The 23,051-nt window shown below is 35.9% G+C and overlaps 2 protein-coding genes and 1 pseudogene across 2 annotated transcripts; all 3 read left to right on the top strand.

Moving 5' to 3' along the window:
* Window positions 1-7,001: 7,001 nt before the first annotated feature.
* Window positions 7,002-11,842, top strand: LOC112789166 (leucine-rich repeat receptor-like kinase protein HAR1). Its single transcript, XM_025830942.2, has 2 exons — window positions 7,002-10,047; window positions 11,243-11,842. The coding sequence occupies exons 1-2, from the start codon at window positions 7,428-7,430 to the stop codon at window positions 11,599-11,601; spliced, it is 2,979 nt and encodes a 992-aa protein (XP_025686727.1). The 5' UTR covers window positions 7,002-7,427; the 3' UTR covers window positions 11,602-11,842.
* Window positions 11,843-15,144: 3,302 nt separating this feature from the next.
* On the top strand, window positions 15,145-17,853 carry LOC112789165 (uncharacterized; annotated as a pseudogene).
* A 1,497-nt stretch (window positions 17,854-19,350) lies between these two features.
* On the top strand, window positions 19,351-22,869 carry LOC112789163 (uncharacterized). The gene is made up of 2 exons (XM_025830937.3): window positions 19,351-22,323; window positions 22,440-22,869. The coding sequence occupies exon 1, from the start codon at window positions 20,033-20,035 to the stop codon at window positions 22,307-22,309; it is 2,277 nt and encodes a 758-aa protein (XP_025686722.1). The 5' UTR covers window positions 19,351-20,032; the 3' UTR covers window positions 22,310-22,323; window positions 22,440-22,869.
* The last annotated feature ends 182 nt before the right edge of the window (window positions 22,870-23,051 follow it).

Here is a 23,051-nt window from a genome sequence, read left to right as displayed (position 1 = left end):
TCCATAATCAACACCATTCACTAACAACAACAACATAATTCATCAATCACCATAATCATAAACAACTCCAATACTCATTATATTCTCATCATAATTCATATATCACACATTCTCACACTCCATATCATCCTCCTCATCATCAAACGTAAATTCACATATAATTAACATGCACCAACATCATTCAAACCTATCTTAAAGTCCACTAGTCTAAGTGTCACGAAACATTACATATTACATAAAAGAAATCGAAACTATACATTGGCCGATTATCCTCCATGCACAAAACCACTTTACCACAAGTGTTCAAGCCTTCACCCAACACCAAACAACACCAAGAACACTCTATATCATGCAAAATAATAAGATTCAAAGCTAGAGTTTATAATATCTAACTAAACATAAGGGTTTAGTGATATCTTACCTTATCCAATGAGTTTTGGAGTAAAATCCACTACTTACCCAAGCTAAATTACACCTAAACAACAAGAACACAAAGAAACTTAACAATCCAACAAGCCATTTTCCAAAATGACATAGGGCAGAGAAACTGGGAAGAAAAAAGTGAGTTTATTACCACTTTGTTTAGATACAAATGAAGAGCTTGATGAGAGCTTCGCGTGGCCACAAACAGCTTGTCAATTGGAGCTCTGTAACTCAGGATATGGCCAAAAGAAGGAGGAGATGAATAGAGTTCTTCTTCTTCCTCTCTTCTCTCAAAACCAGCACCCCTCTCTCCCTCTATGTGCTGAAAATGAGCTTTCTTTGATCATTTAAGGCTTCATGTATGTTGGGCTTGGGTCCAACTTGGGTCCAATCCAATCACGTAGCGTTTTTGGTTTGTTTGGCGCAACTTTGTGCCAAAACCTTTAGAATAAGCGCCCGACTTGCTATTTCAAAAACTCTTCTAAGGTTTTATACTGTTTTATTCTCTCTCTCACGCAGTACTGCACAGACTTAAGACAGTTCTGCTGGCTAATCTATCGGTACGCATTTTTAAGCAAAATTTTTCAAAAGAAAATTTTTTCCACTCGGAAAAATCTACTGAATCCGAATCTCACATTTATATTAAAAAAAACACTTTTATATTTTCAAACCTATTCCAAGCAATTAAATTATTCTATTCTACTTAAGTGGTTTTATGTGAAAACTCCGATTCTTACACTGGTCCCCACACATCCGAATACACAAGCTCCAGAAAGTTCTTATAAACTGTACTTAAATTAGAAAATGGAAGGTTATGATGCTTCCTTTGACAACAAGTATTACACAATGATTTAATCATCAAACTTGATTGTTTATTAAATTTGCTACGATCAATATTACACAATCCCATAACTCTCTTTACAACCTTGGCTGCTGGATGTCCCAACCTTCTGTGCCCATACATCATACAATTCATTAGAACTACCCATATCAATTGCACTAACTTCAATATATCTATTATTGCCACTAGAGCTACTATAATTTTGATGCTCAACATCAGAAACAAGAACTTCTACAACCTTATTTATTTCACTTGAGCTACTAGTATCTGCTTGGTTTGCAACATTAGACTCACTTTGCTCTACAACTACACTATTCTTTAAACCAACAACATTAGAAGTGCTTACAATGCAATTCAAAGTTCTTGAACTTTGTGAGTTTTGAGTAGGCACTTTATTAAGACTAGGTCATTGTACACATTTTATTGATGCAGCCTTTGCAATGATACCAATGTTATCAAACTGATAGAGTCCACCCCTAAGAGAGCCTTGGAGCAGTGTTTCCCTGGTCACCTGAAAGGGATGGAATTCAAAGATTACATGGTTTTCATGAACAAACTTGGCTACATTAATAAGGTTCTTGGTTATTAAAGGTACAAAGAGTAGGTTTAGCAATTTGAAATAGGAAGAGGGGTGAGACTCAGAAAATAAAGCAGATTTTCCAATACCTCTTATGTTCATACATTGCCATTACCTGTGAATACCTGATTTGTGCCTTCATATCTGAGCCTGTGACGAGGTTGTTGTCAAATGTGAGATGGTGAGAAGCACCAGTATCCATGTACCTGGCTCAATCCCTCAGAGGAGTTGAAAGTGGAGCAGCAGCAAAGAGAGCTTTAGCTTGTTGTTCCTATTGTGATTGTGGTGGATGGAAGGAAGTGGAGGGAGGTACTGATGAGTGTGAGGTTGTGCCTTGTGAATTTGGACTAGAGAAATTATGGTTGAATCTGTGGTAGCATTCCTAGACTGTGTGACCAAGCCTTCTGCATAGCTGACACTGGATGCAAGCTCCATAGAAGTTAGATTTGCCTCCATAGAAGTTAGATTTACCATATCTGAGACCTTTTGCTCTAAATCTGCCTCTAAAACTCTGACCTCTTGCCTGATAGCCTTGTTGTTGCTAATAGCTTTGTTGTTGTCTGTGACAAACCATTGCTGGATCTATCTTAGACTCAGACTTTTGTGACAAATTCGCTTAGATAGCTCCTAGTTCTACTTTCTTGAATTGCTCAACTAATTATTCTTGACTCACAAGTAGTGTCTCCACTTCACTTTCAGTGATTGTTTCAGATCTTGATGAGAGCATGGTAATGAAAGTACTATATTCCTTAGTGAGGCCTTGAGTTACTGCATCCACAAATTCTTCATTAGAGAGTGGCATTCCTAACGCTGAGAGAGCGTTGGATATCTTTTTTATTTTGTCAAGTATTCAGAAACTGAACTTTGCAACTTTACAGTTTTTACCTGCATCTTCAATCCTTAACCTTTGACTACATTCTTTTAGTAAAATAATAATCTAATTTGTACTAGATTTGACATGCAAATTCACAATTCACTATTAAACTAGTGAAACCTGGATCTGTTGAAGTGAAGAACCACGACACGAGGAATTGATCATCCTGTTCTCATTATAGAAACTCTTTCATTTCAATTTCAGTAAGTTTGTGTTCATCAGATTCATACCTCTGAAATTTTCTTTGCATTGAGATGATCTTTGAGACCGTTTGACTTCACAAATACTAGGACTTGGTGCTTCTATGATACAAAGTTATTCTCATCTAATTTGAATGAGACGGTGTTAATTGCTACTCTAAAGTTTGCAAGCACAATTAAAGAGTTTGAGTTTGCAGTGACTGAATTCAGATTTCTAGCATCCATAGATCAGAGCCTTAGTTCTGATACCATGAAAGGTACCAGAAATATGGTGAAATGTAATTGAGAGGAAAAAGAGAGGGGAGAACCAGAGAAGAGAGGGTTGAGTTATAGAAGATTAGGAAAAATGAGATGTGTTTCACTTATGGGTTAAGTATTTTTTTTGGTTCCTAACGTCTCAGATAGAAAACAAAATCGTCTCCGACATTTTTTTTTATTAATATCATCCTCAACGACAACGTCACTAAATGTTATAAAATCCTCTCTCTAATTTTTGGACTAAAATACTTTTATCCTCAAATTTACTATCCACCATCAGCAACCAAAATGCACAAACAGAGAAGAGGGGGGAGAGAGAGAGAGAGAGAGAGAGAGAGAGAGAAACGAAGAAAAAAATAGAAGGAGAGGTGGAATGAAGAGGGAAAAGAAGAGAGGAAGTGGAAGAAGAAGGTGCCGACAAGAAAGGGCACAGCTGCAGCCTAGTGGCAGTAACCCCCGATAGCAGCAACCTCTCTCTCTCTCTCTCTCTCTCTCTCTCTCTCTCTCTCTCTCTCTCTCTCTCTCTCTCTCTCTCTCTCTCTCTCTCTCTCTCTCTCTCTCTCTCTCTCTCTAACCCCCGATGAACCAGCGGCAGCAGTGCCGACCCAGCAACAGCGGTGACCACATGAAGTAACTGTTGCATCATTCTCTTAGCAAACTTTTATCGTGATACCTTCTTTTTTCATTCAATTAATATTTGTTGCCTTCTGCAAAACTCTAATATTTACTAAAGACATGCTTGGTGGGAAAAAGGGATGAACTTGTAAAGCCAGTAGGAAGGTTCTTTTGGGCTAAATATGTAAGTAACTGATTAAAGTGATTATATAATATACATATTAGCTTCCTCTTTTTGTTGCAAATCTATAAATATACATTTCTGACATTTATAAATTGAACTTTTCATTTGGACCATGTCTTAATTTCAATGAATGTATTTGATCTATTTGAACTTATTGTAATGAATGTCATTACACGAGTAATGAATATAGCTTAAGAACAAGCGGGTGGACAAGGTGGTGCTCCGGAATAGCAGCAGATAGGATATGCAGTGCAGTGTGAATTAAATGCTAGTGTAAAAAAAATGATTAGTTTGTTTTTTTTCTTTGTGTCGTGTCCTCCTTTCTCTTTTTTCAATTTTTCTTCCTTTTGTCTTGCTTCCAATTTTACTACAACAAATGAGTGTTGTTGTGATATTAATAAGAAAAAAAAATTAGAGACAATTTTAATTTTGACCTAAAATGTTATAGACAAAAAAAATACTTAACCTCTTCACTTATTACACTGAATTAAATTATATTTATACACATGTGAATAAAGATCATAATTAGTGTGTAACTTTAATAGATATAATAGCTGAACTAACAGATTAGCTAACTGACTTATACTAACTCACTAATTACTAGCTAACTGAATCTAACTATTTTGTGTCTTCTGCTGCATTGTTCCTAACAGAACATAAATAAGCCAATAATATGATCAGCAAGACACAAATTAACTTTCTTTTTCCCCAAATTGTTCTGTGAGGCTGAGTGTGAAGCACAGTCGTTTGACCGCTTATCAAGTTATCATAATGCACTTTTACTGAAGATGTGACAAAAATCTGTATCGCCCCGCTAGGAAGCAGGTAATGTAATTGGGTTATAACTTTTGATATGGAGTATCCGTGTTATGCTATGAGTGGTCTATAGCGGTCAAATGCCAAAATGAGCATGATTCACACTTTAGGGGTGTTTCCACCATGTCAACATTGAACACGACTACACTACTAGTCAAGCTTACAATAATAATTACTAGAGAAAAACATATGTAGCTAGTCCATGCCACGATCTTTTCGTAATTATTATGTACCACAAACTTGGTACATTGAACAATTCCCCCCTCTTTTTTGGTGTAAGAATAATTTCTGAGTGAGTAGTGATTTGTATATTTGAAAGCCAAAGATACTTAACTATGATCAATAGAAATTGTTGAAATTTAATCCTAAAAAAGGAAAATAGAAAAATAGTTTATGAAGTAACATGTGTGAAGAAAATAAAAATATATTACCAAAGAATGTTGTTAATTTTATTTAGGATCTCGATAAAGAGTTAATGTGTACTATTGAGTTACAAAATGAACATCCTCTATACTATCTAGAATAACCATTCGAGTACTAAAAATAAATAAATAATAAACATCTTCCCAAAAGATTAAATTGATTTTGGGGTTCACCAAGGATCAAACTCTTAACCTTTTAGATCTAGTACTCTAATACCATGTCATGATACTACTCATTCCAAAAGCTTTAACTGATCAGAAAAGGTAACATTAATGATTATATTTCTAATACTCCATAAACCTCTACATTGTACAAGTTAGCTCCTCATACTTTCTCTTTTATTTTTCTCAAGTTTGAAAGGATCATGTGTTATTGGAGGTCAACTTGTTATTGAACTTTATGAGCTTGTCGTTTTGCCAGTTTTTGTATAGTCCCATCTCTAATATCTTGATAACCATATCTTGCAAAATATGTAGCTAGGATCAAAGCTCATTACCGAAAATAAGATGGAAAATCAGGGCAGAGAGAATTAGAGTTGTCTGCCATGTAGATGGCGAAGAAGACAAAAGGTCCAATAATACAAGATTTTTATGGGCATTTACTCGTTGACACTATCATTAGAGGAGTTGACAAATGACAATAATGTTGAAGGACATTTCTCTTTTGAGTATCATCTTTGTACCACACAATCCCTTTATACCCCTATAGTTAGTGGCTCAAACTTCCAAAAAACTATGAAATATTTGTTGAACGAATTGCATGCATCCATTCTAGAAGCATTTCTACATACTCTTTGAGAATCTTGACCTTATAACAGTTTTATTTATGTCTTGAGAAAAAACAATGGGAGAATAAAAGGCAAGAGTAAAGAAATGAAAGAAAAATATTGCCTTTACACTTCCTTTAGCTAGCAATATTCGAGTAAACAGATTCTCAAATACACTCAATCTAAGGCATCATGTTTATATATTATTTTACTACTCTCATAGTTTTATGAAATTCACCGTTAACATTTGTGTAGTGGATATATGTAATGTCTTTTAGAGTAGAAGTATTATTTGAACCAGAAAAAAAAACCCAGAAAATCTTTTTAACTATATATTGGTTGAGGGAAAAAATAACATTCACTTAGAACCAAAAATTAAGAAAAACTTAATAATAGTATATCTTAAAATGAATCATAACTTTGTTTTTAAATACTATCTTTTTAGTGACCTATTGTGAGAACATAATTCTTCATTCTCCTTTCAGTTTTCAACCAAGGTAAACTTATATATATTCAAAAAGCTGAAAAGCATATATTTGAGAAAGAATCATCTGTGACAAAGAAGAGTTTACTATAAATTCTTATTGAAGCATAATCCCCTTTAATTTAATACAGAATACGATTCTGCAATATCTACTAGTGGATGATCGGTTGAAAGCATTTTAAAAACAGAGAATAAATGCTCTGCCATGGCAACAACTTAGGGATCCTGAAATTATATGCCACGAGAATACCCAGGCATAGATACAGCTAACAAGGCTTCCACGTAAAACAACCTTTTAATTTCTTAAGGGAAAAAAATAAAAATAAAAAGTTTCATTCCAAAGTTAGGCTCACTTAAAGCTTAAGCCTTCTTTAATGGATTGCATCTTTGTCTTCACAAAAGCTAATTTAAGTCCACGAGTGGACTAACACTAAACAAGCGACAAGGATTCGCCATCATACGTTATGTTAACCAATCATATAATCAGTTCTTCAATCAGATAAAAGTCATATTTCATCAGTAAATTCTACTCAGTTTTTCAAAAATAATATGTGCATATAATAATAATAAAGCTAAGAAAGAATTTCTCTGTTGATTACAGTGACAATAAGTAGGGCCTCCACCAATGGAATCGATAGATATGCATTACAAAACTTTTCTAATTTATGTACACTTGAAACGTGTATCACAAACTATAGTGGATGTTGATTGGAAAAATACTCAACACATGATTGATGCCTACTAATTCCTTTTATTCTTGGAATCCACTACGATATGTAGTGAAGTAGTACATAGTATAAACTATACAATATATACATACATATGGTATATATATCTATATAAATAAGTAGAGTGCATTCCCTGTGTGTGGTGCGAAATTAAGGAAGAACAAATGCATACCTGGCCATAGGTTGGTTAGAGTATTGTATCAGAGATAGAAGAAACAAAAGGAACTGTGAAACAAAAATGAGAACCTCATTGTGTTGTAGCATTATTCTGTTAAGTTTCGTCTTCATTTGGCTGAATAATGTAACAGTAACAGTGTTAGGCTCTTCCTTCAGCGACCTCGACACGTTGTTGAAGCTCAAGGAAGCCATGAAAGGATCAAAAGCCAAACCCGACGCGCTTCAAGATTGGAAATTCTCAACCTCTATCTCCGCTCACTGTTCATTCTCCGGCGTCACCTGCGACCGCCAGAACCTCCGCGTCGTGGCCCTTAACGTCTCCTTTGTTCCCCTTTTCGGCAGCATTCCGCCGGAGATAGGCCTCTTGGACAAGCTCGAGAGCCTTACCCTCTCATCGGACAATCTCACCAAGGAGCTTCCCATGGAGCTCGCCAATCTCACCTCCCTCAGGCTCCTCAACATCTCGCACAACCTTTTCTCTGGTCGCTTCCCCGGCGATATCACCGTGGCCATGACAGAACTCGAAACGCTGGACATCTACGACAACAGCTTCAGCGGAACCTTACCAGAGGAGTTCGTGAGACTGGAGAAGCTCCGGTGCCTCAACCTCTCTGGAAACTATTTCTCCGGCGAGATTCCTGAGAGTTACTCTGAGTTCGAAAGCTTGGAGGTTCTGAACCTGGCCACAAACAGCTTAACCGGCAAGATTCCAAGAAGCTTGGTGAAATTGAAGAAGCTGAAAAGACTATCCCTCGGGTATGATAATTCCTACTCAGATGTAGTACCTACAGAATTCGGTTCGTTCGAGTCGTTGCAACTGCTTGATTTGTCCAGCTGTAACTTGAGCGGTGAGATTCCTCCCACGCTCGGCGCGTTAACTCACTTGCACACTCTCTTCCTTCAAATGAACAACCTTACCGGAACCATTCCTTCACAACTCTCCACTATGATAAGCCTCAAGTCGTTGGATCTCTCCTACAACGAGTTAACGGGCGAGTTTCCGTTGACATTCTCTAAGCTCACCAATCTCACGCTAATCAATTTCTTCCATAACAAACTCCGAGGCAACATCCCTTCCTTCGTTGGGGACCTCCCGAACCTGGAGACCTTTCAGGTTTGGGGTAACAACTTCTCCAACGTGCTTCCACCCAACCTTGGCCAAAACGCCAGATTCTTATACTTCGACGTCACTAATAACCACTTCACTGGAGAGCTCCCTAGGGACCTGTGCAAATCCGGCAGGTTGAGAACGTTCTTGGCCACCGGTAACTTCTTTTACGGCACCATTCCTGAAGGAATAGGAGGTTGCGTTTCGTTGGAGAAGATAAGAATTAGTGATAACTTCCTCCAAGGCCAGGTTCCTCCTGGGATCTTTAAATTGCCAGCTGTCCAGATCATCGAGATGGCGAATAACCGTTTTAACGGAAATATTCCTTCTGATATTTCCGGGGATTCCCTCAGCATCCTAACCCTCTCCACTAACAACTTCGCCGGCAGGATCGCGCCGGAGCTCAAGAATCTCCAGAAACTGCAGACGCTTGCGCTTGACGCGAACCAGTTCGTTGGAGAGATTCCAGGGGAGGTGTTTGACTTGCCGGCGTTGATCAAGGTCAACTTGAGCGGCAACAACCTCACCGGTGAGATTCCGGAGTCGGTGATTCACTGTGGTTCTCTGACGGCGGTTGATTTTAGCCGGAACATGCTCACCGGAGAAATTCCCAAGGGGATAAAAAGCCTCACAGTTCTAAGCATCTTGAACCTCTCGCGCAACCACATCACCGGAACTGTCCCCGACGAGATTCGCTTCATGACGAGCCTCAACACGCTGGATCTCTCCAACAACAACTTCATTGGAAGAGTCCCCACGGGTGGCCAGTTCGTGGCCTTCAATGACAAGTCGTTTGCAGGGAACCCTAACCTCTGCTCTCCGCACCAGCCGTATTGTCCTTCCTCCGTCAACACTGCCTCTGGAAAAAGCCACAATCCTCTGAGTTCAAAATCAACTAAGGTAGTTATAATCGTGATCGGGATCTCCACGGCAGTGCTCCTGGCTATGGTGACGGTATACATTATGAGGAAGAGGAAGCACCAGAAAGAAATGTCGTGGAAGCTGACGGCGTTCCAGTCAACGCTGAAAATGAAGGCAGAGGAGGTGGTGGAATGCTTGAAGGAAGAGAACATCATTGGAAAAGGAGGAGCAGGAATCGTGTACCGCGGGACAACACCGAAGGGAACGGAGGTAGCAATCAAGAGACTTGTGGGGCAAGGAAGTGGAAGAAACGATTACGGTTTCAAGGCGGAGATAGAAACGTTAGGGAAGATAAGGCACAGGAACATAATGAGGCTCTTGGGGTACGTGTCAAATAAGGACACGAACCTGTTGCTGTATGAGTACATGCCGAATGGAAGCTTGGGAGAGTGGCTGCATGGTGCGAAGGGAGGGCACCTCACGTGGGAAATGAGATACCGCATTGCGGTGGAGGCTGCCAAGGGGCTCTGCTACTTGCACCATGATTGCTCGCCCTTGATCATTCACAGGGATGTTAAGTCCAATAACATCTTGCTTGATGAGAACTTTGAGGCTCACGTTGCTGATTTTGGGCTCGCCAAGTTCTTGCAGGACCCTGGAGCGTCTCAGTCCATGTCCTCCATTGCTGGCTCCTACGGCTACATTGCTCCAGGTTCCTTCTTTTCTTTTCTTTTTACCAATTACACTACTTTGTGATATTTTTGTCATCATTATGATTTTGAATTGCCGCCACAATATTGTTCGTGTGCAATATTGTACATATTGCAAAAATAATAATAATTGTAACGTCATTTTAATGTGAAGGTAGATGATTGAGAATTATTAGATGATATTTAGTCAAATTTATTTAAATTAGCTCACAATTTTAACTATTAATTTGATATATGTATACATAAGTATTCATCTAATTGCAATTTCTTATATGCCAATGAATTAGAGCTCAAATGATATAATCTTTCCATACTCATTTAGAGGTTGTAAATTCGAATCTTTCTATTTTTGATAAAAAAAATTGCAATCCCTTATATAATTTGAGCTATTAAAAGTAGTTGTCTCATTTAGATAAATTAACTATGATCATTAAATATAAACTTAGACAATTAATTTTTTTATTTTTTTATATTATTAAAATTAGTTATTATGTATTTTTATATAAATATATGTAATTTAATTTATTTTTAATATATATTTTATATTTCAATATGTATTTTAAATTAGTGATTGATATTAGTGTATACTTAGTATGATTATATATAAAAAATATAGTAAGACCAATATTTTTTATTAATAGTAATCAATACTTTAGCTAACATTTTATTTTTATACAATTAGAGTTTAGAATTTAGAATTTAAAATTTTAAATAATTATATTAAGTGTATGCATTAAAATAAGTTACTAAAATAGAATATAAATTGAAATACAAAATATACGTTAAACATAGTTAAACTATATATATGTGTTTATAGATAAATATATAATCACTGATTTTAGTGTATAAATAATATTTTAAATTTTAAAATTTAGTATTGAGTGTTTAGAGTTGGAAAGTGCTGCTAAATGTTGGCAAAACAAAGAATTTTTGGTGCAAATTAGTATGACGATTGTAGGGTGTCAAATCATTTCAAAGATCAGACGTTAACATGCATAGATTTTTAGGGTGCGGGTGGTTAGTTTATATTTTGATCCTTGGGTTAATATGACAATTTGATTTGATTATAAGGATTCCAAACAGCACCACTAATATAGAGAGCCATTATTTGCTATTAATGGAATGGGTATGTCTTAGACAGTGACTTGTTTCTTGTATTCTTATGGAAGTGTGTGTATGTTTTGAATGGATGAACAGAGTACGCTTACACGCTGAAAGTGGACGAGAAGAGCGATGTATACAGCTTTGGAGTAGTGCTGTTGGAGCTGATCGTAGGAAGGAAGCCAGTGGGTGAGTTCGGAGATGGTGTTGACATCGTTGGATGGGTCAACAAGACCATGTCGGAGCTGTCTCAGCCGTCTGATGCGGCTTCCGTGTTGGCAGTGGTGGACCCCAGGCTCAATGGGTATCCATTGGGCAGCGTCATCCACATGTTCAACATAGCTATGATGTGTGTTAGAGAAATTGGCCATGCTAGGCCTACCATGAGGGAAGTTGTTTATATGCTCACTAATCCACCTCAATCTACCACCCATCATAACCTAATTAATCTCTAGTTCATTAACCTTCTTAATTTCCCCTTTGTAAATAAATTAACACAGATGAAACTGTGCAAAATATAATAACCTTCATCTATATATATATGTGTAGACGTGTACTAATACCAAATGTAAAATAGGTTTGAATTTTGGTTTGATGTTATTTGTCAAATGGAGGGGTTTGTCCTGATTGTGTTATTATCAGAAGTTTTGTATAAAAGATAATATATGTTGTTACATAATTATCATTTGTCATTAATTATTTTGTTTCTGATTTTCATGTCACGAACTACGTACAACGTACGGGAAGCTCTTAACATGCATGTACCAAATTATGTAAAATACTTACTAAATATGCATTTTTGGTTTCAGTATTGTGTCTAAAAAGACAAAAGATGCTGAATTCGAATATGTAAGTGTGAAGCGTAAAGTAAATAAGTAATGTATCAATCTTGTGCAGCAATACTCATATCAACCAGCAATAACTTTTCACGATAGAATATTCGAAGTTACTCATCAATCACCGACTTTGCAAAACTTTAGACTATAAAATTTACCGTGAATTTAACTCAGAATAAGCGAAAATGAAACATTCTGACATTCTTCAAATGGTTGTGATTAGCCTATAAAACGAAAGTAATGTAGTCCCATATTCATGGAGGGAACAATAAAGTTATGCTTAGAGAATTTGAACTGTCCGCCACTTGAAAGGGAATGAAAACATAAAAAGGACCAATAATAATGGGAACTTACAATCTTAGTTAGAAATGGTAGGTATTATCATCTAGGTACAGGTGAAGGCATAGAGGAAACAAGAAAATCTGACGTCAAAATAAAAATATTTAAGACACACCATAGCAAACATCAAATATATGGCTTTTGTTATGCTTTGTGGCTTTGTGCAGTTGTTTTGTTTTGTTCTGTTTCAGGTTTTTTTACCAAGTTATTGTTTGGTCTTTCTATTTCCTTTTGAAAAAGCTTGTAATATAAAAAGGGAACAATCTCAATATTTTTTTTTGGCATATTAAAGTATTGATATATTTAATCTAATGAATGGATTAAAGTTTGTTTATAATTTTTTTAAATTAGTAATCTTAGTAATGAAATTGGTGATATTTTTATCCCCACAAGTATAAAAATATTAATATCTTAAAATTTTATAAAATAGATTAATTTCAAGGACTAATTTATTGTTGACTAATGAATTATTGTATATTAAAAGAGTCTTGAATATTAAGAAACTGAAGAACGGAAGTGATGCAGAACCAATATAAAAACAGAGAAGAAGAAGAATGAAGAATTGAGTATTGAATGATTATTATTCAAGAATATGAGTAATACAAGTGTTAGTCTCATGTGTACAGGTTTAGGATTATATATAAGAGATGCCTAAGCTATTCTGCATCACAAGACCAAAGAGAGAGGGAAAGCTAAGAATAGGAAGTTAACTAACTTGTAACAGCTAGTGTGTGCTGTTACTGATTGACTTTTATCATATAATGAGAGAATCAAATGCCAAATACTTATTAAAGTAAACAAAAAAGATGAATAAACTGATTACTTAATCAAATTACATTAATTTAAATTTTAAGATTTTATTAACATGTGTGTTAAGAATATATTTTAAGAGCAACATAAAAAAATATTTTACTAAAAGTTAACATATAATTTTTTTATATTTTTAATGTATTGATTATTGAATATATAAAAAATGAATACATTATTATTATATTATTAAAATATATCTTTAAAATATATTTAAATTATAAATTATATATTTTTTGGCATTATTTTTAAATTATAAATTTTATATATTAACTTATTTTTGTCATAAATTTTATATATATTAACATTTTTTTAGTCATGATATATATTAACTTTGTTTTTTGGATTGGATGATATATGTAGTTTTTGGTGTTATTGGGTACCTAAATCCAAAAAAAAATCTACACATAAATTAAGCTGAGTAAGATAGTCTTTCTTTCATCATTTCTGAGAATAGTAACAAGTTCAGAAGTAGATAAATTCATAAATATAAAAAAATATAGTTTCTGAGTTCATACTCAATTTAGTCAGATATTTAGCATTTTTGTTTTCTTTTTTATAAATCTGTACAAAAAATATATTCCATTTTCTTCTCCTCTGAACTCTTATTATGGAATTAGAGTGTCTCTCTAAATTCTTCCCCACTCACCACTGTCGCATAATCAATCTCACCAATAATTCTACGAACCCAATTAGGGGTGGCAATGGGGCGAGTTTTCGCTCTACCCGACTCCGCCCCGCCGTACAACAACTCGCATAGAACCCGCTCCACTTCTACCCGAGGGTAGTAAAACGTTGAACCCTAACCCGCCCATGCGAATACCCACGCCTCCCTATCCGTCCCTATAATTATTAAAATCTAATAAATAAAATTAAATTTCAAAATTTATATAACCATCGTTATATACATAATATAAATTAAAGTAAAAGTTTAAATATGATACAATATTATTAATCATTTACTAATTATTTTACATGTATTATACATATTATATTAAAATTATATATATTATATATATAGTGGGGCGGATAGGAGCGGGTATTATCTAAATCCGACCCCACTCCACTCTCCTAAGAATCCGTTCCGGTACGGGACGGATAATTACCCGCCCCGAGCGGGTAGGAGCGGAGTGAGTACTCGCGAGTTCGGGTGGTATTGCCATCCCTAAACCAATGTCCAAGCCAAACTCAAAAACGTTTATAAACACCAAAGTGGGCCAAGTAATTCATGATCAGCCCAATAGGTTGCTTTTTTGGCCCATTTAATTTAGTTGTGGAAAAGCACGACCAAAATGTTTTGGAAAAACCATTACCCAAAAAAAAGGGAAAAAGAACCGTGATTGTGAGTAGGGTGTGCATGGTCCGGTCCGACTCAGTTTCGAACATTTTTTGGGCTAATTTGGTGTAATTTTATCAGGTCTAGGGTCGGGTATGATCTCAAAAATAGACCCGGTCATTATTTTGGGTCGGGTCCGGGCCATAGCTTGGGTCACCCGAAATCGGCTCGGTGGCCCAGTTGTCATACATAATTAATATTTTGTGTTATTAGTGATTGATGATGGCTATTATTATGTAAATTTAAGTATTGTAATCCTTAATATTTTATGTTATTAGTCATTATATATAAGACTATAAGTTAATGTTTTATGTTTAAAATGCATAAGACTTTAGACTAATGCATAATCTTGTGTTATTTGTATTGATTTAAATATTTGGTGTTATTAGGCAATATTAATATTGATTATGGTTATACTTTAATTTTAGAGAAGTGTTAGTTCTTATTATATTTTTCTAAGTGAATTTTACCATATCAAATAATGGTTGGAGTCTTGAAAATTTAGATATTTTTATATGCTAACTTACAAAAAGGTATTAAGGTAATATAATGTTAACGGCCCGATTTTCACCCAATTTTTATCCAGTATAATCGTGACCCGAAAGTGTATAGGTTTTATCGGGTCTAAGATCGGATTTGGATCTAACAAATAAGCTTCGCATATATTTTGGATTGAATCTGAGTCACATCAAACCCGATTTCACTCCATCCATGTACACCCCTAATTGTGAGGAGTGAGAACCGTTAGTTAGTAATTGCCTTATCCAGTAGTGAGAAGAAGTGCAGAAAATGAAATGACTGCGTTCTTATTCCTTACAAGTTACAACTGAAAGTGTACATGAAAACGGTGTCGTATAAGTGATGGCTTCATGGTTCTCTTCATTGCGCATTTTTCCCTCCCAGGCAAACACGCGCGTCCCTTCGACGACGTCGTTTAGGGCTCCCAAGCTGTGTTCTTGTGCTCTCGGCCCTCAAAATGCTGAACCTTCTGAACCTGAACCTGAACCTGAAACGGCTCCCGTTGATCCTGTGAAGCTCGCGTTTAGCAAGGCCAAAGCGTATAAGGAATCATCCAACAAGTCGAAGAAGGAAGATTCTGTTGTTGAGAAGAAGGAATTGCCAGATTCTGTCAAGATTGCAATGGAGAAGGTCAAAAACTACAAGCAGAATAAATCCCAAATTGGAACTACTCAAGGTAGTAATCATGGAACTCAAGTATTGTTCAGTAATTGCAATCAAATGAATAAAGGTCAAACATGTTTCCCAACAGAAATTCCTGTGTGTCTGATTTAATTTTGGTTAGGAACTGTATGAAAAATTGTCAATGACCTATTTAAGCCTGAAAGGTATGTGCTTTTCATTTCAATATGTAGTACTTGCTGAAATGGGTATCTGAATTTGTTTCTAGGGTTGCAGGGAGTGAGTGAGAAGGTTTCAGGGAACAATGTTGTGGTAGACAATGGTGGTGGTAAGAAGGAGGAACTTTCAGTTTCAAGGATTGATTTTGTGGGGCTTGACTTTGCGGATAAGAAGAGCACTAGGGGATTGCCAGCTGGACTGGTTCCTATTTCAGATTCCTTCTCCGACAGTGACTTTTCTGAGGTGGAGCTCATTGTTGGAGACACAAGCAAGTTTGATGCTGAAACAGATTCAAAACGTGATCAGGCTAATCAAGACGGCTCGGAACTTTACAAGCCAAAAGTTTCAACATGGGGTGTCTTTCCTAGGCCTAACGATATTTCAAAAACAGTATGATAGGATTCAGTATTTTTAAACTGATCTTACCTCAGATGAAGCACTTTTCTACCATTTCAGTGTCCATCACTTTTCATTTCCACTAACCTTTTCAGTTTGGTGGTGGAAGAACTATTCGTCCGGGAGAGGTCCTTGAGACTGAAGAAGAAAGAGCTGCTAAAGATGCACGCACTAAGCAGCTACTTGCTGCCTACAAGAAGAAAACTGGATTAGTTATTGATCCGAAGCTAAAATCCGAGTGCGAGGAGGTAAGCATATACAGTGGTACCACAAATATTACTGCCTTTCTTAGCAATAAAGTTATGGTCTATGGTTGATCCTTATTTATTGCTTAGTTATCCCAATTTCCTATATTATATATGATATTTCTAGGCATTGAAGGAGGGTGACTTGTTAATGAATTCGGGAAAACTGAAGGAAGCATTGCCCTACTATGACAAGGTCATGGATAACTTACCGTTCCAGGTAACTATTTTAATTTAAACCACATTGCTATATTTTCTGGGGGAAAAAATTGCATATGAATGTTTTAAGATTAGAAAGGTTGTAGATAACTTACCCTTCCTAATATCTAGTTTATGGACTTTCAACTGTAGTGACATATACCCTAGTAGGGAAACTAGGGGAAAAAATATTTGGATGAATATAAACATGATGAGGTTAATCATGTTTGTGCAGAGTGAGCTCCATGGTTTAGCTGCTTTGCAGTGGTCAATTTGTCAAGACTCTCTTAGTAGGTAAAATCAGAAACTCTGAAATATTTAAACTTAGGAATATTTTCCACCTAGAATTCAGTTACTCCTTAGTATATATCCTTTGAATGCTGAGAATTGATTGTTAGGAATAATATCCTTGTCACTATAGTGCACTGTACTAAAACTCAAGCTTCTTTTAATATAAGCCCCTGCTATCTCTTCAAATAATTGCATGATTTTCTTCGCATTCCCAGCACAGTTTTAAGAAAATATTTAGAAGTGTATGTGTGTGCACTACAACTGAATTAGAAAGTGAAGGTGCTTTTCACTATTGCAGTGTCTGTTTAGTGATTCTAGATTTCCAAACACATCTTGATGTATTGACAGGTCTGATGAGGCTAGACTTATGTATGAGAAGCTTCAATCGCATCCAAATGCTAAAGTAAACAAGAGAGCGCGACAATTCATGTACAGTTTTCAGGTAATTTCTGGTGCAATTTGTTCTATAACTCTTAACATGATTTGTATTCTTGGCTCTCTAATCTAATATATGTCCCTTCCATGGAGGAGTTTTAGCATGTTACATTTTTATACTTGCATTCATGTCTGATGATATGGTTGTGGATTCTTGCAGGCAATGGAAATGATGAAGGTGAATACAGGATCTCCATTTTATTTAAAGAACACAGGCTACCAGAATTATTTTGATGCTTTTGTAGAAGATAAACAAAGATACACACAAGATGGCGTGGCTCAAGAAAATGCAATGACTCAGGCCTTTCTATATATTATTTTCCTTGTTTCTCCCATTTTTGTTGTACTACTTATTGCTTTGCAAAAGAGAATATAAATATCTCCTTTTGCTGGGGGTAATATTATGTCCAAAGTGACTTTTTACACTCAAATCGCAAGAGATCGTGATATTAAAACCACTTTCAACCTCGGTGTGGAGTTGGTCTATTTAAAATCACTAGAGTGAGATCCAAGGGATGCGTGGAGTGATAAATTCATGATAGTATATAGTATATTTTAATAATTATTATATTGTTTGACAATTAACTAAACGATTATGTTAATTATAGGAGTTATAGTTTTAATTTTTTTAAATATTTTTTTAATTCAATTAATTTTTAAATTTTATTAAGTAATTAAAATTGATAATATGATATCATTAAAAAAAGAAAGATAAATTTAATGTACAACGAGTTATTATCAAGTTTTATATAATATAAATAGATCGTCTAACAATTAATTCGTTCAGCAAAACGTTTTCCACCACAACCAACAATCAATCCTGGATTTTTTTGTGGGGGTCAAATAATCAATCATGGGTTTTCCTTTTAACGTTGATGAGATGAGATGACAGGAGAGGAGCCCATGGTAGGGCCCACAGGCAGCCCATCTTCGCCTGCCACAGGCTTGCCTTAATGAGTTTAGAAAGCAGCCAAAGCCTGGGTCAGATGGTAACTTTGTTTGCCTCACGTAGAGCTGCACTGCACCGGTTCAAATCCTTTTAGAAAAATATAGAACCATGTTAATAGTGTATACCCATGTAGTGTGTGTGAGTGTATGAGTGTGTAGTACATGAGTGTAATGCCCAGAATTAGGAGTTATCCAATTCACTTGACCAAAAAAAAAAGAGTTTAGAAAGCTCCACCTATTCCATTCACTCTGCCGGTTAGCGTTTAACTTGAGTGGCATGAAAAAAAAAATTAAAAAGGCGTTACTCTATATTAAAACTTTTTAATAACAATTTTTCCAGCAATTTGAACTCAAGTAGTGTCAAATCTCACAAGAGTTCAGGCAAGGCAAGTTGTTTTCTCTTGTAAGAGAGATTAATGAAACTTGAATTAAGACTATATCTTTTTTATCAACACAATTTCATTGCAAAAGATATATTTATTTCTCAGTGAATGCTTCCAATCGATGAGAGAATGTATTTGGTTTTTAGCCATTCTGTTAGGTCCTCAAATAACATTGAATTAAGTAGCCTAAGTCCGAAGATTGAACATCCATCTTTTTATTATACAGTCCTTTCAAATCTTTGTTTTAATCGCTGGGATCTCACAAGAAGATGGCTAAAAAAAAGCTGACCATATATATATAAAGATTAAGATGGAAGTGTTTCCGTTGTTAAGTTGTTTTTGTGAACTTTTTCTACATGCATACTTCCAACTGATATCACAAAATATTATGTGAAAGTGTGAACGACTAATTTATGCATAACTACTTGTACAAATATTGTAAATGGATGCATTTTAGAACAATTTGGAAATAAATTAAAATACACAACTTCAAAATATACCTATTTGTAATAATTGTACATATTATTTGTTCGAATAAAATTTGTGAATTCATATTCTCCTGGATAAAGGACCAACCTTACACCCTACACGAATCAGAAAAATACTAACCATGAAATATCCGTTGGAGCTATTGTTAACCTATTACCATTGTAGTAATAATAAAATCTGGCTACTATTAGTACAAATGATCTCATAAAATTCATTTATGTAAGATCATTACTAAGCAATTGAATAAGGAGAAGAAAAAATAGTTGAGGCTACTTCGTGAATAAAAGGGATTGCCTTAAAACAACTTAATTGCCATTAATAATAAGGGGTTGCCAGATAACCTAGAAGAGGCTTCAATTTGAGGGGGTGATTTAGTCATTTTATGGACAGATGAGTTGGGGTATCATATATCAATTATCAGCAAAAATGTGATGCTTTAAATATAAGAAACAAGTCAGTAGCCAATGGAAACTTCCCATGTTACTAATACTAATAATTCCAAATCAGAAAAATGATGATCATGCAAGAAGGGTCCATAAACAGTTCCTTTGTAAGAGTCAGCATGAAACATTTATGTCAGCCTTATTCAAATTTCATTATCCATCAAACAACAACTAAGTAAAACAAACAACAAAGCTCACTGCAAATAAAGCAAATAAACAAAGAGAACAGAATCTCTCTTCCTCTTTTTCCTTTCCAATGTGAAATTCCTCAGAGGGAAACCAAAAGCACAAGAAGGTTTATTTTCTTCTTGTGCTTGAAACCCACAAAGTAAAGGAAAGGAAAACTGGTTTTTAATCCAAAATCCCAGTTTGAGTTTGAATATGGTTCAAAGAAGGGTTCTCAGTAAGCTTGGGATTCAAGCTGATCAGGTCATATCTGAGAAGAGCTTATCTTCTCCTCAACACCAAGATGATAAGAGCAGAAAGAGTGACATCAATAAGAAAAGCAAAAACTCAAGGTCAATTAAGCTTTTGGATTTTGAGGCTCCAACTCCAAGGAAGAGCTTATATCAACCAGGGAACCAACGGCCTCTTTGTGCTCCAACTGCAGCATCATCATCACTGCAAAAGCATAATAAGCCTTTGGTGAGAATAGATGGCTCTCCCAATTACATGAAGCCCACAAGCAGTTCTGTTGCAAGAAAGGAGAGTTTCCTGGTGAGTCTTCAAAACACTCCAACGGAAAAGAATTTGCCACAAAAATGTTCAAGAGCTAGCTCTATTTCTTGTAAAAGACAAGAAAAGCCTTTGACTCGATCATCTAATTTGAATTTGGCAAGATCATTGACAAAGACTACTACTTTCAAATCCACCGCAGCGATTTTGCATGCAGATATGAATCCACCAGTGAGAGCTACTTGTTCTTCAACTTTGAAAGACTCTAGGTTCCCTGCATACCTCATGCTGAATCATGGGGCAAATAATGAATATGAGGGAACTTCAGTCACAAAAGTTTGCCCCTACAAATATTGCTCTCTCAATGGTCATTATCACACTCATTTGTCTTCATTGAAGAGCTTTGTCCCAGCAAAGAGGCGTATTCTGAAAACCCAGAAGAGTATGACGCTGGAAAGTCTGAGCCCTCAAAGATTGAAGATGCAGTGTCAGACAGACAGCAGTGATATTGAGCAGAATGTCCTGGATGGAAAACATGCACATAATGAAGCTGATAAACGTAACCCAATAACGACTCCCTTGGCACAAAAAAGCGCGATGGATTTCTTTACTGAAAAATATGTTAAAATAAAGGAAGGAGCTGGTGACAGAGAAAATATTTACTCTGCGGAAGACCTTGAAGATGAAGATGACATGAAGTCTGTGACTGAAGAAGATGGCATCAAATGTGTTATTCAAACTATAAATCATGATCTTCCCAAGTGTGAGATCAATCTTGAAGATGATTTCAAAGACTGGTTTACTGCTGCTGCAATTGAAGCAGATAACAAAGGGAGCTCTCCCCAAGAAACAAATGCCGTAGACGCAGATGAAAATCACTCAACTATCTGGTTTGGTGAAGAAATATATATGGGAAGCTATACCAGTGAAGTTAGCTATGATGGTGAACACATGCATAACATTGAAGTTGATGGTTGTCATTCCCAGGATACTGATAATGTTGAATTGGATGGTTCTAGTTCCCAGGATACCGATATACAGTGGAAGGAGGAGGAGCAGTTTTTTTCATTCGGCCATGGAGAAAACATTGATTCTTCTATCTTCACAAAGCAGGAAAGTGACTCAAACTTTGAGTCCTTATCCGAGCGCTCACGTGATGTTTCTGTGATGTGGTTAGATGAAATACTTGGCAACCATCATACGGATATTCTGGTAGAAGGAACACTCAGAGAAGCCAGTGACGAAAAGAACACCTATTTTGAAGCAAAATCTCATGGCTCTAATTCTGTTTTGGAAGGCACATGTGAAAGCATGGAACTTGAGACTCAAGAAAATGATTACCTGTCCAATGGCATAATTTATGATCAACTTCCTCCAACAGATGATGAAGCATTTCAGCACCTCACAGATGTAGAAGAAATAATGAATGAAAACTCTATGAACAAAAATTTAAAGGCTGAGGAGAGATTTGAAGATAGCAACATAAGGCTAGAGAATAATGTTGAAGGAATTAGCGAAGACAACCAAATTCACCCATTTGAGGTGCCAGAAGAAATCAATATTGTTGTTCAGGACCATGAACTATTGGAGGAAGATCAAGGTAACACTAGTAAGTTCCAGTGCACAAGCTGTATAGGTGGTGAAGATCTTAACACGAGCAAGGAAACAAAGCACAAGAGAATAGAGAAAGATGATGAGCAGCTGAGAAAGATTAAACCGCGAAAACCAAATTTCCTCACCTTGGTTCCTGAACCAGAGCCAGAAAAGGTTAATCTGAAGCATCAAATTATGGATGACAGAAAAGATGCTAAGGAATGGATGCTTGATTTTGCACTCAGACAAGCTGTCACACAACTTGCTCCAGTTAGGAAGAGGAAAGTGGCTTTGCTTGTTGAAGCTTATGAAAAAGTAATGTCACTACCTAAATGTGAAAGCCACAATTCACCGTTTGCTCATGCAAGACCTATTCAAGCTTGTAGCTGATGTGTGTTGCTGAGGTAAACCAAATAGGCCTTTTTTATTCGGTATCATCTTTCAACAACACATGATTTCACAATTTAAAACCTTATTCACCAACTACAAGCTAATAATTACATTGGGTATGCTTTTGAAGTTAAACAACTTGAAGTTCGATCTTGCATTCTTTAGCAGAGGAGTAAGACAACCAGGAAAAGAAATGATCAGGAGTAATCTGCAGCATTATTATTACGGTGAAGAACTCGGTTATGAAGCTTGGAGACAATTCAAATTGCCAGGCTACGAGAATGAGGCATGTCTCTTACATGGAGAGTGAAACAAAAATACTGGAATTTGTGGTTCCTACTAAGCTGCATGGAATTGGTTCACAAAAATTGTTCAATGTTGTTGAGTGTTTGCTTTCCCAAGCTGTGTTCGAAGCACTGTTTAATTTTGTTTTTTATGTTATCTGATAAATAATGGGCACTTATGCTCATGAATCCTGAGCTGTTGATTTCACAATGTTTGTATTATTAAGAAGTATAACTAATTTATATGCTTTATATATTTTATTTTTATTTTATCTTTATCATCATCAAATACAAATTGGATTAGCTAATGGTCGTGTGTAACAAATGAATACAAGAAAAGGATCAAGTCTTTTGAGGTCTTGTAGCCAATAAAGAAACCATCATGAGTGCAACAAATTATAGCAGCACCTAGGTTTCGATAGTACCTGATTAATTAATTGATCTGAATAGGCTTACTA

This window comes from Arachis hypogaea, chromosome 3, assembly GCF_003086295.3.
Source record: "Arachis hypogaea cultivar Tifrunner chromosome 3, arahy.Tifrunner.gnm2.J5K5, whole genome shotgun sequence".
Classification (NCBI taxonomy): Eukaryota; Viridiplantae; Streptophyta; class Magnoliopsida; order Fabales; family Fabaceae; genus Arachis; species Arachis hypogaea.
The sequence above is the reverse complement of the archived record's forward strand: the minus strand, read 5'-3'. Positions and strand labels throughout refer to the sequence as shown.